At 40.5% G+C, this 15135-nt stretch overlaps 2 protein-coding genes across 13 annotated transcripts in view; one reads left to right on the top strand and one right to left on the bottom strand.

The window, feature by feature from the left end:
• Positions 1-494: 494 nt before the first annotated feature.
• SNN (stannin) lies at positions 495-9033 on the top strand. Of its 7 annotated transcripts, XM_079320964.1 has the most exons (4): positions 495-1421; positions 3121-3198; positions 4325-4465; positions 6338-9033. In XM_079320964.1, exon 1 carries the CDS (start codon positions 518-520, stop codon positions 899-901), a length of 384 nt encoding a protein of 127 aa, XP_079177090.1. In that variant the 5' UTR covers positions 495-517; the 3' UTR covers positions 902-1421; positions 3121-3198; positions 4325-4465; positions 6338-9033. The 7 variants fall into 7 exon arrangements, with proteins under 7 accessions (XP_079177090.1, XP_079177089.1, XP_079177092.1 ...); XM_079320963.1 differs by lacking the exon at positions 3121-3198; XM_079320966.1 differs by lacking the exon at positions 4325-4465.
• TXNDC11 (thioredoxin domain containing 11) overlaps positions 7647-15135 on the bottom strand; it is a 27330-nt gene continuing 19841 nt past the window's right edge. For all 6 annotated transcript variants that reach the window (XM_079320943.1, XM_079320945.1, XM_079320944.1 and 3 more), the window contains 4 exons: positions 14551-14696; positions 13865-13974; positions 12322-12402; positions 7647-9689 (listed from right to left, as the gene is read on the bottom strand). In XM_079320943.1, the coding sequence (XP_079177069.1) occupies positions 9062-9689; positions 12322-12402; positions 13865-13974; positions 14551-14696 (965 nt within the window). In that variant the 3' untranslated portion in view covers positions 7647-9061. The remainder of the gene's footprint in view (positions 9690-12321; positions 12403-13864; positions 13975-14550; positions 14697-15135) is intronic.

The raw sequence follows: 15135 nt of genomic DNA, 5'->3' as shown, positions 1-15135 counted from the left end.
GACCAGAGGAGATGGCTTTAAGCTGAGACGGGGGCTGTTCTGGTAGTCAGGCAATGGAATAGGTTGCCCAGGTAGGTGGTTGTGGCATTATCCCTGGTTTAAGAGGAAGAAGCCTCTGGATGTGGTACTGGCTGATGTTATTCAGAGGTTTAGGGGTGATTGTGGTGGTGCTGGGTTGACGGTTCGACTGGACAGTATTGAAGATCTGTTTCAACCTCCATGACTCCACGATTCCATGCCCCAATGATTCTCCGGCTCCGTGATTCCACTCCCGCTGCTCGTGGCGCGGGGCGGGACCCGCAGCGCTGTCGCGGGAAGGGAGGGAAGGGCCGCGGGGCCCCGCCCGTCAGCTGTTGCTGCCCGGGCCCCTATTGGCGCCGCGCGGCGCCGCCCGGCCCCCGGTATAAGGCGGCGGCGCGGGCGGGGAAGGAGCTGCCGCGGCCGCGGCGGGGCTGGTGGGTGCTTTAGGATGGTGACTGCGGGCGAGCGATCCGGAGGCGGGGGGAGGCTCGGCTCCATGCGGGCCGGGGGTCGGTGGGGCGGGCAAGGGCCCGCGCTGGGGCCGGGGCCAGGGCCGCCCGAGTTCCCCTGCCCTGGGCCGGGGCCGCCCGTTCTCGCTCTTTGTGTAAGCGGCGGCCACGGGAGGGTTCGCGCTCAGCCTTGCCGGGCTCCGAGCGGTGCTGGGCGCCCCGCAGGCCTCGCGTGGGCCCCGTGGGTGACTCCGGGCGGCCCGTGCCGCCTCGCTGCCTGTCCCGGGGCTCGGCCCCGTCTCCGGGCGGTTTGCAGCCGCCCTGCCGTGCTGCAGTCACAAGGCGATGCCTCACGGATCATCGGCGGCTGCTCGGGGTGGGCGCCGGGCTCCTCTCGGCTGGAGAGGCTTGTCCCTGCTCGCTCAGTGTGAGGAGTTCGGTACGTGCTGCAGCGAATGTCCAAACCGACCTTTATAATGAGAATCCGGGAGTTTTCGGTAACGCAAGTTGTTCAGGCTGAATGTTGTTCTTTCTTCCTCTGAGTATCTTCAGTGTACGGCGCCGTCTCGTGCTCTTCCTTTTCCTGATACAAAAGTAGGTATAGACATTACATTTGTCAGTAGATGTTGCCTTTGAATAAACATAAAGGAATTGAAACCACTTCTGAGACTCTTGCCTTGATTAGCAGGTAGGTGAAACAGCAAGGGTTCTTTCCCTGACAGCTTGTGCCAGAAGCCAGTAGTTAAACACGATTATGTCATTGGAAAGCCAAAAGTGAAAGGCACTCAGGATGTGTAGCGGCTAGAAACCAATGTGATGCCTCTCCACAGGGGAAGAGCGAGAAGGAAGACTTGCCAGACAAGATTCAAAACCAGTGTGACCTTCGCCTTTCTAATAAGGTGACTCTGAAAAACTGCGTAGAGGACTCCTAGCCAGAGCTGCTTGGTCCAGGTATGTGACTGACTGACTCCTGGCATGCATGCTGTGTAAAGATTTGAGCTGTATATACTCTGTTTGACTATCAGAAGTCTTGGGTACTGTGTAGCTGCTGTTAGACAAAGCCAATTAAAAAAAAAAAAACCCAAAACAAAATTACACACTTGGAGAGCTACCTTGAATCTAAATAAAAAAAACTTATTTTTATCAGCAAACTTAATGATGGTATCTCAGTAATTTTTCTAATATATCAAAAATTAAGCTATGCCAGGGAATATATATAACGTACTTCTTCTGGTAATGGAATATCAGAAGTGACTCTTATCGTGTCAGGACAGACTTTTCATTAGAGCTCTGTGTGGATGTGACACTGACAGGTAAAAATCTGGTGTCTGATGGATGTTTTCCCAGCTATGCAATTGCCTAGGAAGTTAACATGGTCTTAACACTGTAAGCCTGTTTCCAGTTCTGCATTAATGGGATGACTTGCCTGACAGGCAGTTGCAGCATAAACCTCTTCCACTTGCTGTGCTGCTGAGAAAGTCTGTCTGCTCTTGCAACTGTTGTCATGCCTGGAAAACATCTTAGACTGCTATTCTCTCATCTCTCCATCTTGCTGTCTTTTGTAAACTATCAACTTCTGTGTGCTTTAGCTTGGTGTAAAGCTTTAAAAGGGATTCTTGATTAAGTCTAAGGTACCACTATACCTCCTGTGGGAGCTAACTGCTGTTTCAGCCAATGTTGTTAGGTATCAGCTTTTGTTCTAAAGTATCTAACAGTTGCCTGAGTCCTAAGTTCTTGGAATACTGTCCACGGCTAATTAGCCACAGAAAAACCCTGTTCTTTTATTCTTCATTAAAACTATAAGAAGGGTTTGGAAAAGATGATTTGCATTGAAGGTTTCTACTGAACAGCTCTCTGCTTCTAAAATAGCCTCTGGCAAAGCCCCAGCTTGTGCAAGGTAACTTGGCACTATCAGGAGGTGGTATTAACTGGAGTTAATGAATAATAACAGTAATGCCATTTTTTAATGCCCAAGTGGTGAAGCCTGCACTCCTGTCTTGTAAAGGCCTTGCTTTGTGTGGGTGCTATAAACACTTGTGTGCTAATGATAAATTTACAGCACTGATCTTCCCAAGGGATTCTCCCCTTGTCTTCCACTGGCAAGAAGAATGTTACTGTGATGAATATGCAGCATTCCTCTAAAGGGATTTTACTAGCAGAAACAGGAAAAAGCATTTCTCACAATTAAAAGCAAGTTGATTACACGCTGCTATTGGAGGCTTTTTAACTAATCAGTTTTTACTGATTTAAAAAAAAACCAAGCTGAAGGTTGCTGATAAATGGAGCACAGTAATGAGAATAAAATTAACTAACTTTAGGGTGGAATACTATAATACAGCACAGTAGGTGCCACCCCCATCCACCCCCCCAAAAAAGCCCAAAGACTTAATACTTGAACCTTGAGCATAACTGCTTGATGAGGACTTCAGTATATCTGGGTGAACTATATTAAATTTGCTTTTGAAGCCTCTTCCTATAGCTTTGGCTCACGTGGTAGCAGTGAAACATGCCTGCAGGCATTGACAATACTGAACTTAGCAGCATAATGCCTGTAATAATGAAAAACTTGGTTTAGCAACTAATTCCAGTCTTACATTGCATTTGTCCCCTAGCAGCCTTCTGCAGTTCAAACTGCCTGTTTGTCCTTTAGTTACAGGTTCTGAATTGGATAATAAAACTTCACAAATTAATTTCTGAGTAGAAGCTGTTATTAGACAAAAAAAGAAAAGTAAGTTACTTATGGAAAAATGGTTTCTAGCTGATTTTTTCACTGCTTGATTGCTCTAAAAACTGAAATAGGCTATTTGCAGCTCATAGCAGTGATCTGACTAATCTTGCTAATGAATAAATATGCTCAGATGCTTGATTTGATAGCAAGTGTGGTGGGAAGGGACATAGCTCTACAAGTGCCACCAAATATATATGGATGGTGCTGACAATTCCTTTGAAGATCAGTTTACAGCCTCCAGCCTAATATCTTCCAGTAAAAGTGATTAATGAAGGCAGTGCTACTTCTGGTATAATCACAGGGGCTTTTTAGCTCAGATATGCTTTAAGGGGAAAGTGAATCTGAACTACTTGTGGCCTTTAAATCAGTTTAAGGGGATCTACAAAATGCAGTATTTCCCCTCTCAAGATGAGGAGTATGGAGACAGCTTAATCTGGATTCTAATCAGTTGCTGGTGGAAAGGAAAGAATAGCAAGGTTGGAGTTGTGTGTGCAGAAAATAACACTTTCCCAAGGCTTTGCCAGAAGTTCCTACAAACATGTTCCTACAACATGCAAATGTACTCTAAGGGTAGAACTGAGACTGCAGGAGGACTTTAGCTGTACAGTGACCTAAAGCCATAAAAATAGCAGTGTGAGCTAGCAATAACTATAGCTTCCAAACTAACTAAAGCTACTATCACACACTATTACCTAGTTATTTGGGCCATCTGTACAGATGCTTAATACCTGACTTCATGTAGGGTGCTGAGTTGGAAGAGGGTATGCCTGAAGGAATGATGCTTACACTTTGTCACTGAGAAGTGAAGTTCTTTGAATTCTAAATCAAATAGAAAACATTTGGAATTTTAAAAGTAAAAACTTATGGATTTGACCAAGAAAGATTTTTAAGAGGAATCTGTAAGTTGCTGTGTTGCATTTGAATTTGGACTCAAAGTTGTCTAGTCAGCTTAAGTCAGTCTTGTGCATCCTGAAATAAGATTGCTGGTGATCTTGAAACAAGATCCTGGTGATGTGCAAAGTTTCACACTTTATATAGTGGATGCTGTCTACTCAGTCAAAGACTGGCAGAGGGGTAGCATCTGCAATAATTCCCACTACAATAAACTACATAAACTGTTTTCAAGGTGACAGTAACTGCTTAATGTAAGGCTATGTACTAACCCAAACTGCTGCAGAGGAGCAGTAGGCTGTCACTGCTGCTTGCAATAATGCAAGATGCAGAAGAGGCCTCAATTTGGCTGTGGAGTGTCTGCATGAGAAGCAAGGTAACCTATCTTTTAAGCTGATGCTCTACTGTTTTGGGTGGATCAAACAGTACTGCTCTTTAGACAAGCCCTGAGGAGAAGGAACGACATGAAAGTCACTCTTAATCACCCTCAGCTGATCACCCTTGTGTTGAATAAGCATTGCAGAACCAAGGTGATTATGGCAAATCATATACTTCTCTGGCTGCAGTGAGCACACAGCCCTGCTGAGGGTGTGTAGTGTGGTCAGGTTTGTTTTTATTACTTTGGCAAAATTGAGTCTGCAAAACTTGTCTGGTTGTATCAGATATACTACAAGCTATCAATTGCTGTGGTTTACAGGGCTGGAAATGTAGCTAGAGTGTCTGCAAGTTATGTGACACAGGGCTCCAATAGCATGTGCTGAACTCTATAGTGGAGGTGTCCTTGCTGAAGTGGTGATACACATGGCTCATTCCATGAGACAGACATCAGGGAACAACCTTAAGTCTCTGGCTTGAGGTGTCTTGGTAAGGGTCCTGCACTGTGTTGAAATGTAGATGAGGCTTTTGGCACAGTGGGTGACACTCACTGTAACCCAGTGGTCCTGGTTCAGGGTGGGTTAAGACTGATTTCTCCTGAGGGGTTTTTGTACAAAGATGCTGCACTTGCAGCTGAGACTGCAGCAGTGATGGTGAGGAAGAGCCTTTCCTGGACAGGTGTGACCCTCAACAGACTGGCAACCAAAAGATAGTCCTGTTACTCCACTGCTGGTCAGTGGGTACAGGTGAGGAGAAAGTTAGAGATGGCCTTAGAGCCTCTAGGGACTGCATCTTTTGTATGTTGAATGGCAGTATTGAGCCCTAATCTGCTTTTTACATTAGCACAGAGGTAAGAGATATTCCTGGGTAGGACTGGCTCTGGTCTTTACTATAAAGTTTGTGTTTTGTTGAAGAGCTGGGGTAATAGGAAAGAAGCAAGTCATCCATTACCTTTTATGTCCTAGTTTAAGGAAGAAAAGTGAAGCTATCAGATTTGTAAACAGTAATTTTGAAACTTAAGGCTCACATGACTTTTTTTAAATAGGGTTGTGAATCTGGAAGTAGCAAAAGACATTATCTGTATATTTTTGTCCTGTTCAAATTACAGGAAACTAAGGAAGTCTTGGAGCTCTTCAGGTTTCCTGCTGCTGCCTCTCTTCCAATTCCAGCTGCAGTCCTAACAGACTACCTTTCTCTTATAGTTTTAAAGCCACCAAGAGGAGCAGAAGCTTAAAATGTTATTTCCATTGTGCTTCATTAGTCTTAAATACAGCTTTACCTGTTTTTTTATGAAAAAAAGCAACAGATATTTTATGTGTTCAATGAACAAAAAATTACCATCTACCCAGCCCTTGTAAACTGACCAGTGTTCTGGACAGACTTAGAGTAATGCATTAGCACTGCAATTACCTTCACAATTAGCTTACCAATCCTGGAGTTGTCAGTATATAACAAGGATGTTTGTAAATTAAATTTTAAAAAGGGCTAAACACTCAAATATACTGTTCCTGTAGGATTCATTAAGGAAAAGTAAAGGTAGCTGAATTGCTACCTTGTCATGGATTGGAGATTTCACTTGTGATACAGCATTTGTATCAACAATCTTAAATCCCCCTCTACTAAACTCTATGAATTCCCTGGAGCGTTCAGTCTTGTTGTGCATATCCTAGAGCAAATTGTTACCTCTTAGTAGGCTGTGTGCTATCTCAAGCACACAGGAGCCAAAACAGTTCTGTGATTCTGTGACTGAGCAGCACAAAGCACTGCAGTGCAAGAGGATCCACATGGCCTTGTGGACAATATCAGCCGTTAATATCATCTTGCTGAGTGCAGCAAAACTGCACACATTCATTATTTCTTTTTAACCCTGTAGGAGTTTGGAGATGCATCGAGACTGATAGTGAGGACAGAGCAATCTCCTAAAGAAGAGCACAGCCTGAGCTATTGGCCATGTCTATCACAGATCACAGCCCCAGCACCGGAGTAGTGACTGTCATCGTTATCCTGATCGCTATCGCGGCTCTGGGAGCCCTGATCCTGGGCTGCTGGTGCTACCTGAGGCTGCAGAAGCTCAGCCAGTCTGAGGATGAGGAAAGCATTGTGGGTGAGGGAGAAACCAAAGAGCCCTTTCTCCTAGTGCAGTACTCTGCTAAAGGACCCTGTGTGGAGAGGAAAGCAAAGCTAACTCCAAACAGCCCCGAAGTACACAGCTAACCTGGAGCAATGTGTGCAGATGGACTGTATGCTTGTGATGTGTAACCAGCAGAAGCATTTCAATACTGTGAAGAACCTGGTCATGTGCACACTACTCATCAGAAAACACCCTGATGATAATTAAATAAGCTTTGTTTGCATCTGCATGCACTGAGAGGTTGCACTTTGCATTGACTGTGTATCCTAATTCCTCTATGGCAGGAGCTGACTCGCCTGGTGTAATGTCCATTGCTGGCAATGGGCACAGGAATATACTGTGTGAAGAGACTACTACTGTTTTTTGTTACTTGAATGTTCAGCTGAGCCTACTTTGATAGAGCTACTACTGTAATGTGAACTACTTCAGAACTGTAAACTGTATATAGCTGCCAGAAACTTCTTGCTTTGTGTTCTGTAGCATATGGGAGTGTGATGCAACTGTATATAATACACAGGGGACTCCAGACCATCAAAACTGAATCTGCAGTTAAAGCTTGCTTCTGCTACTAGATTGAGTATGCAACTATTAAGTCAGAACTCATCCTCTGAGCAGTTTTTTGGACTGATGCAGAGTACTTCATTTGAAAAGAAGGGATTAGCCTTAAGTAATATGCTGAAGGAGGAAATATAGGAGCTACAAGAAAGGAAGAGTTCTTTTAGCTTCAGCTATGTTGGGTAAGCTTTTTGGCTGCTAGAACTGAGTTCTGTGTGTAGCTACTGCAAGGAAACTGCCATTTTGATGGGTTCCAACCTGGGAACTTATGATGGATACTGAACCCTCAGGGAATGTCCTGAAGGTTTCCAGGTGTTTGAAATGGCAGTAGAGCAGGCTGTTTTCCATAGGCCAGTCTCTGTGCTAAAACTGCACAAGTGTTTACTTAGCAAAACTGACTTAAGTGCAAGTAGTATGAATTTTTCCTAGAACCCTGGTTTGTGTACTTAATGTTAACAACCTGTTACAAAAAGGCATTTTAGTCTACAGCCAGATAACTCTAGAATTCAGTTCATGTACCTTGTATATAACTTTTGAATTGTATTGATTGAGTTGTACTACAACAGGAGAAGTTTCAGCCTTTTCTACTGTTGATAGGGACAAGGTTATTGCTGGTCAGCTTGTAAAAGCTTTTAGCTAGCAATGGCCAAGTCCAAGTCCTTCCACATAAGATGCATTTCCTGCTCTGTGCTGAAGTTCAGCTATAGGAACTGTAAATAGGTGTTGAATGGGAAGTTCTGGACTGCAGCGGTTTGGGGGGAGGAAAAGGAACAACACTGAGCAGCCAATGGCAGCTTAAATATTCTAAAACTGTGTAGGCACACGTGCTTAGAGGTCACTGGCCTGTTTTCTATTACTTGATACATGGCCTCCTTTGCATACTGATATTTTTAAATACTTAATTGCCTAGCCTTAATTCAGCTCCAGAGGAAACATTAGACTTGCTTCTTGTACCTATACATATGGAATAACTTAAGGCCTAGTAAGCTTGCTTGACTATATGCAAGACAAGAATGGTTTAGACAAAGAGTTGTCCCCTTCTTCTACACTAAGATGTTGAATTGCTTTGTTAGTGCTACATTTGCTTTTTTAAAATTGAAAGCTGTCATTTGAAGCAAGAAAAATGCTGTCAAGAAGCAAAAAAGTAGCAAAAAGCTCCTGCTGTTGCCTTTTGAGTACAACATATCGGGTACAGCTGGTAATGTTCTTACCCTGACACATGCTTTTTAAGATACTGCTCTCAAGAGACTTGCATGTATAGTCAGACCTGTATACTTAAATTGTTGTATTTGAGACCTCTTAAAAGCAAAGAATAAAAGATTAATTCAGTGAGACTTCCTCTAGTTTTCAGCAGAGAACGTTCACACACAGCTGTTGTGGTTTCCAGACAGTCAGAATACCAGTATACAAAAGTGACACAAAGTGCTGAACTTCTAGGACAGAACAGTTGTAGCAAGATGACTTTGTCCATTCAAGTTTACTGATTACACAGATGAAATACCTATTTTAATTCAGCAAAGAGAATGCAGTGTAAAGGGCAAACTTCAGAAATTATGGAAAAGTATAAATCAAAGGTCTGATTTTTTTCTTCTAGCAGCTGTAAGAGAAAACCAGTGAAAGCTAACTGGTCCTTAGTCAGAGGTGCTGCACACTGCTGCCCCTACAAACCAATATCTTTAATTTCAATGGATAGGTGTTTGCAAGTTAGTGCAATAGTAAAGTGCAGAAAGTGTGTTCCATTCTTCTCTTAAGATGGGGCTATCTAATAAGTTGTTCAAGTATACAAAAATATTCCATTTGATTTTTCTTTTTCCAGATCACGTAGGGGAAGAAGTCTTTATTTACAATGAATGTCAATAAAATTTGCATAAATACCTACCCAATACTGCATCATTTGACTTTGTGTAAGAATTATTCTGTCCTATTTCCACTACTGTGCTCTGTCTCTATGGTATCAATATTATCAATCCTTTTTTCCTCTAAAGCAGCAGTAGCTGTTGAAAGTGATATATCATTATCTTCAGAAAGTATTTGCTCAGATTGAAGGGATTCTTTAATTTCATCTTTGCTCTGCAGCTTTCCTCCTCTTGATGCCACCAGAATTCTCAGTAAAGCATTTTCTTTAAGGAGGTTTTCTGATGCATCAGCTAATTCTTGAAGCTTTTCAGCCATTTCTAACAATTCTTGATTCTTCTGGTCGTATGTGGCCTGTAACTGCTCACTATGGAGCTGCAGAGTCTTGTGCTGCTTTTCCAGTGTGTGTTTTTGCTGCTGTAGTCTCTGCTCCTCTCTCCTGGCTTCAGAGAGCTGTGCTTCAAGCTGGTCATGGGCCTGGTGAAGGGCACTGATTTCCGATCTTAACTTCTGAATTTCTCTTTCTAAGTGTGAGATGTGTCCTTGCTGTAGAACCGACTCTTTATGTAGACATTCTTTGGTACAGGGCTCTGATGAAGAATGACTTGAGTGATGTAAAATAAATTTCAGGAGATTAGGAAGGTTAACTGAAAAGTCTTCAGGGAACTTCACACTCTGCTCCTTCCTAGAAGGATAGAACAAGTTAATAGTAAAATACTTGTGAAGATTAAGGATAATTTTACCTAAGCATGTGCTGTTCAACTTGATACCTTATTTTTTTATCAGGTTAAGTACAGCAGCTAGGAGATACCTAAACTCATGTAATAAAGATAGAGCACACAGATTTTCTTCTGATGAACATTTTTTTCCTGTGTTCCAGTCTGGGAGCTGTAAGCATCTGTGCACAGGACTGGTATTTGAAGAAAAAAATTCTACTAAATCTCAGAAAACACATTTTACTCTTAAAAAATGATCATGAGTTATGAGCTTCAAGTACATGGGGCAGCATCACTGTGATCAGAGCACACTGCCATTAGTCTCTGTAGTTGAAGGATGACATTTAAATGTTCTTAAGTCTACATGTAGTAGAATTTAATTCCAGATATATAAAGCTACCCCATAGGCAATGACTATTTGGAACCTGTTTTCCTGGAAGCAGTGGCTTAGTGAGTTCCAGTACCTGAAAGCCATGGCAAGTGAGCTCTTTTAAAGACTAAGTCACTTTAGTCAGAAGTAAGGCCCTTTTGCTGTTAGGAAAAAAAACCCAAAAACAAAACAACTCTTTACTTGTTCCTCTTACTGTTTTCTCTTTACTTCAGAGGTGATGAAGGAAGCAAATCAAAAATGTTTTTCTGTTGGTGCTTTCCCCCTCTGAAGCTGTGAATACTAAGTCCAGCATATTACCAGCAGGTAAGCTTCCTTGCTTCATGCAACAGCATAAACTGTTATAACAGGGCAAGAGAGGCCAAGAACAACAAGTACTAAATTGTTTCCTGGAGACTACCAGCTACTAAAAAACACCAGCTCCAGCTGTGACAAATGTTACAATTACTGCCCTTTGTGGATCCTGTGCACACATATGCAGCTAAACTGTCCTCTAACGACTAGACTGGAACTAACACTTGCTCTTCTGTTTCTGAACCAGTTCCATCTTCATCCTTTCACTCAGCATATACCACAATTTCATTCCTCCTGCAGCACAGCCACTTGCACCTCACTCTGTACAATTGGGAAGCCAGCTCATAGTTGAACTGGATCTGCTCCAGCTTTGCCAGTTAGCAGCATATTCTCTCTCTGCTGAGGCAGCCATCAAAACAAGGAAGAAGAGCTTAGTTTGCTACCCTCTGGCTGTCAAATTAATGACTAGAGTAATGGTAAGTAGCATACATTCAGATATGGGTTAATTACATAAGTGAGAAAAAGTACAGAGAATAAGCCCAAACAAAAATGACAGCAAAGCAAGCAAGCCAGATTCAAGTATAATGTCTAAAGCCTCCTAGTACACACACCACAAGCAACTTTTGTGTCCCCTTGTGTGTGACATTATGTCCTGAATTGGTTACAATGTGCATCTGCAACAGTGGAATTACACTTCCCTCAAAAATGCCTTCTGTAAAATCCAACTCGTAAGTATGTGGGATATAAAAACATTTCATTTACTGAAAACTACTTACTGTACATCAGGTAGAAGACAGATACCATATTTTATCAATAATTCAAGAACTTCAGTCAGATGAGGCTCCTGCTCATCAAGATTAAGCTATTTGTGGCAGAGTGAGCACCATGAGTTTTCCTCCCCTGCAGACTCCTGGTGATGGACCAAGTTACTCTTGTAATTACCATCAGCAGTTGCTCAGCTGACTATCAGTTCCCATCCCAGATTAATGAATCATGACATAATTTAGGCAAAAAATAGTCTACACTAAATCAAAATTGACTCATATTGTGGTAATGTTTTACTACATCATCATCCATTTTTATTGATCAAAACCACAGCATGTATCACAGAAGCTAAAAGGCTATTTAAAACAAATAGCAGAACAAAATATTAACAGCGTGTGGTGGAAAGAAATTGAGAACAGAGTTAATTTGCAAAAATTGTCTCCTAAGGCAAATGCATAAGAAGCTGCATAAAAAGCCCTAATATGAGGCACTTTTATATTCAAAATGAATATATGACTACTCTAGTAGTGCTACAGGTACTACAAATACTATCAGATCATAATTTTCTTGATTACCTACATGCAGCAAAATATAAAAAAAACAGTGGAGAGGAAAACCAGGAGGGGAAGTAATGCCTAGAGGTAAGGTACCTTTATAAAACCAGCTGGAACATTACAAAATAATCTTAATAAAACTACTCAGTCTGTCCCTCCAGAGATTGTCTAGAGCATTACAGAGACTGAGACAAAATCAGTACCTATGAAAAGAAATAGGGAGATCATCAGTTGGAAGCTGGGGTAGCTCAGAACTGATAAAAACAAAACTTTACTGGATTAAAACATGAAGAATGGCAAAACTTAAGGCACAGGTTTAAAGATTTTGTGGTAGGTAACTGCCCAGTACTAAAAGACTGAATTCCCATTTGCTGACAGTAAGAGCCCATGAGGGAGAGGAGTGGAAATCTGTGAGTGTTGGTTGGGTTATTTTGTTACTTTGTTGGTGGTTTTTTTCATAAGAATATGCATAAAGTAAGAATGCATATATGTAAGTTAATTACTCTTTGGCCTTTTTCTCTATTAAGACACGTAACCAGATAATTACTGCAGCTTAATAAAATGGAAGTAAAAAACCCACAGGGAAAAGAATTATATTACCTCTGATGAGGGAAAAATAAAATGGTTGGGAGACGGTCTGTCATAAATTCCCAGGGAAGGTCATTTCGAGTTACATCAATTCTATGGGGAAAGAGACACACTGATGAAGGCAACAGGCAAATGAACAATCTGCATTTTCTTGTACAACGCCATCTCAGGGATTGGGAAGAAGGAAATTTAAGTATCTGTGAAAGTAAGTCTAAATGTTTCTGCCAGAAATACATTGTGCATATGAGTCAGCAGAATTAATTACCAATATTCAAGATGATGACTCTCAGTTTGAAAAATATGTGTGTGGTTTTTTCTCTAGAAAAATACATTCAATACTGCAACTGCTCTCAACCAGCAATTAACCCCCAGTTGCTCACTACATACACACAGTGCACACATTCCTTCTGAGGTAACTATGCCAAACATGAGACAAGTTATTTTTAGTCATTTATTTGTTCCTCAAGTACATCTCTTAATATTGTCCCCTCAAGTAGTTTTGGTAGTAAGTTATTTTGCTTCTTCCAAGGACAAGCACATTCTTAAAGCTTTTTTTCCTAAAGCTGTGAGTAGAAAGGGAACACTTGGTTCAACTGTTTGCTTTTGTTTTCTTCTGCATTTTTAAGGCTTCTTTTCACAAATCAAATTCTTAATAATTACAAATTATTACAGAACAAAACAGACAATCACATCAGTAATACTGCTGTGAAAATAATGGAGCAAAGGAGAGAACTTCAAAGTCAGGCAAGAGAATGGGTGTAGCCTTGGGAATAGCATCACATCTGTGGCAATAAAGCCACAATTATAAACATGGGATGAAAACACAGATTTTAAATTAATTTATATTTTCTCTACATCCCATGTTGTCTCCTGGAGTAAGGTCAATCAGAATCAAATAAAGATGCAATCAGAGCAAATGTTTTAAGTATTTATGCATCACACACATGAACAAGAATGCTTTAGTTGCACAGAAACATTAATAACCCTAGAAACATCAAAGAAAACAATGTATTTTTTATATATATTTAAATATATATATAAAAATATACATTACACACATGCATATATAGATACATTTCTGCAAACTGGTTTGGCTGGGATAGAGTTAATATTCTTTAGCATAGGATATAGGTTGCTGTTTTAGATTTGTGATAAAAACAGTGTTGCTAACAAATATATATATATATATATACACTAAAAAAATATATATATATGTACAAATAGCATGATACTATGTGCTACAAATCATCACAAAATTATGGATTCACTTCCTGAAATTAGGAAGTTTCAAGGTTAATTGCACAGTTTAAAAATTATTTTAATAAAAGTGGGTAACTACTGCAGTGAGATTGAAAACCACCAAATATATATAAAGGAATACATATATACATTGTTTTGTATATATACAAAACAATACATTCAAAGATAAATTAAGCAGATTACATTCACATCTATATTGCACAGTTGTAGAGAGAGAAAAAAGTACTTATTTTCTAGGCTGATGACCTCAGTGATTTTACATTATTCTGGAAAGATGAAATTAGAATCTTTTTACCTTGCCACAGTGAAACTGTCGGGAGGCAAAAGCCGAGCAAGTTGAATAAAGATGTGATTAAGAGAAGCACAGAATCCACACCACTGTGCATAATACAGCAGCAAGACATTCTGGAAAGTAAAATGGAGAAGAGTTTGATTACCTATTGGAGGTAATCTGCAGAAAGAAGGACTAGTTTTCACACCATCTTGCATGGGAACTCTTGAAATATGAAAGCAAATTTTTCCTAATATTAATGAACTTTATTGTAAGTTATTCGCTGCTGCTCTCTGACTACTGAGTTAACACACAAATTCTTGGGGAATTCTCTTTCCATGAAGGCAAAATGAAAATATTATTTAGTTTAGGATCATTCCCTTTAAGTGAAAATGCAAGAAACTCTACTACATTTCCCAAGGTTCTTCTGCAATCTTAAATTCCTATGTATCTAACATTGACTGCACACTTCATAGGGGGGGAAAAAAATGACTTCTGCTTTCTGCCTCTAACTGGCAAAGCAGGGGTTGGGGCTCCTGGAAACCAACTGGAGATACAGACATTCATGCAGAGTTGATGGAAAGCTTTTAAATTCTTACAAAATACCGTATTTTATGTCATAAGTAAGAAAAGCATATCAATATTAAACACCCCCTCCTTAAAATGGGTGCCATTATCTGTGAGAAAGCTGTTGAGGGACGAGGTGTTACCTTGGCACTCAGGAAAACAGTCTCGTGAAAGGTGCTCGTAGTCACTTCAGTGACCACATGCTCTTCATGAAAATGAACTGAGGGGTCATCAACCAGATGCCTTTTCAAGGGACTGTAGAGAACACTGAAATTTTTAATGAAGTTCTCTGAAATGAAATTGATACATAACAAAGTTATTTCAGTTTTGCTGAGGTGATTTTGGCACGTTTTGCTTTAGAATTCAGAAGAACTTACAGAGAAAATACAAACTGAAATCTGGTTTCATGTCATTAATTTCTGACAGTTTGGTATCAACTCTTGAGTAACCACAACTGATCGGAAAATAGGATAAAGTTTCACTGTTTTGGTTTTTTTTAAATTTTGCTCATTACAGTGTTGTCACTAGCCACACCAGACTTTAATCTTGTGTCAATACACCATAATAATAATATTCTATTCTCCTAACCATACACCTGCTAAGTCATATATAGTAACCTCTCCATTTTTTAATTTCTACATTCTATTGAAAGGCTCCATTTAGTTCCATTTTTAATTACTTTCTCTGCAATTCTTTTCTTTTGACTTTTAAATATCTGCTATTCCCAT

Source organism: Erithacus rubecula (genome assembly GCF_903797595.1).
Source record: "Erithacus rubecula genome assembly, chromosome: 17".
Classification (NCBI taxonomy): Eukaryota; Metazoa; Chordata; class Aves; order Passeriformes; family Muscicapidae; genus Erithacus; species Erithacus rubecula.
Note: the sequence above shows the minus strand (reverse complement) of the source record. Positions and strands in the feature narration are given on the sequence as shown.

What these genes read in the sequence shown, in the direction of transcription:
- SNN (XM_079320963.1), top strand. Translation starts at nt 518, where the DNA reads ATGCGGGCCGGGGGTCGGTGGGGCGGGCAAGGGCCCGCGCTGGGGCCG.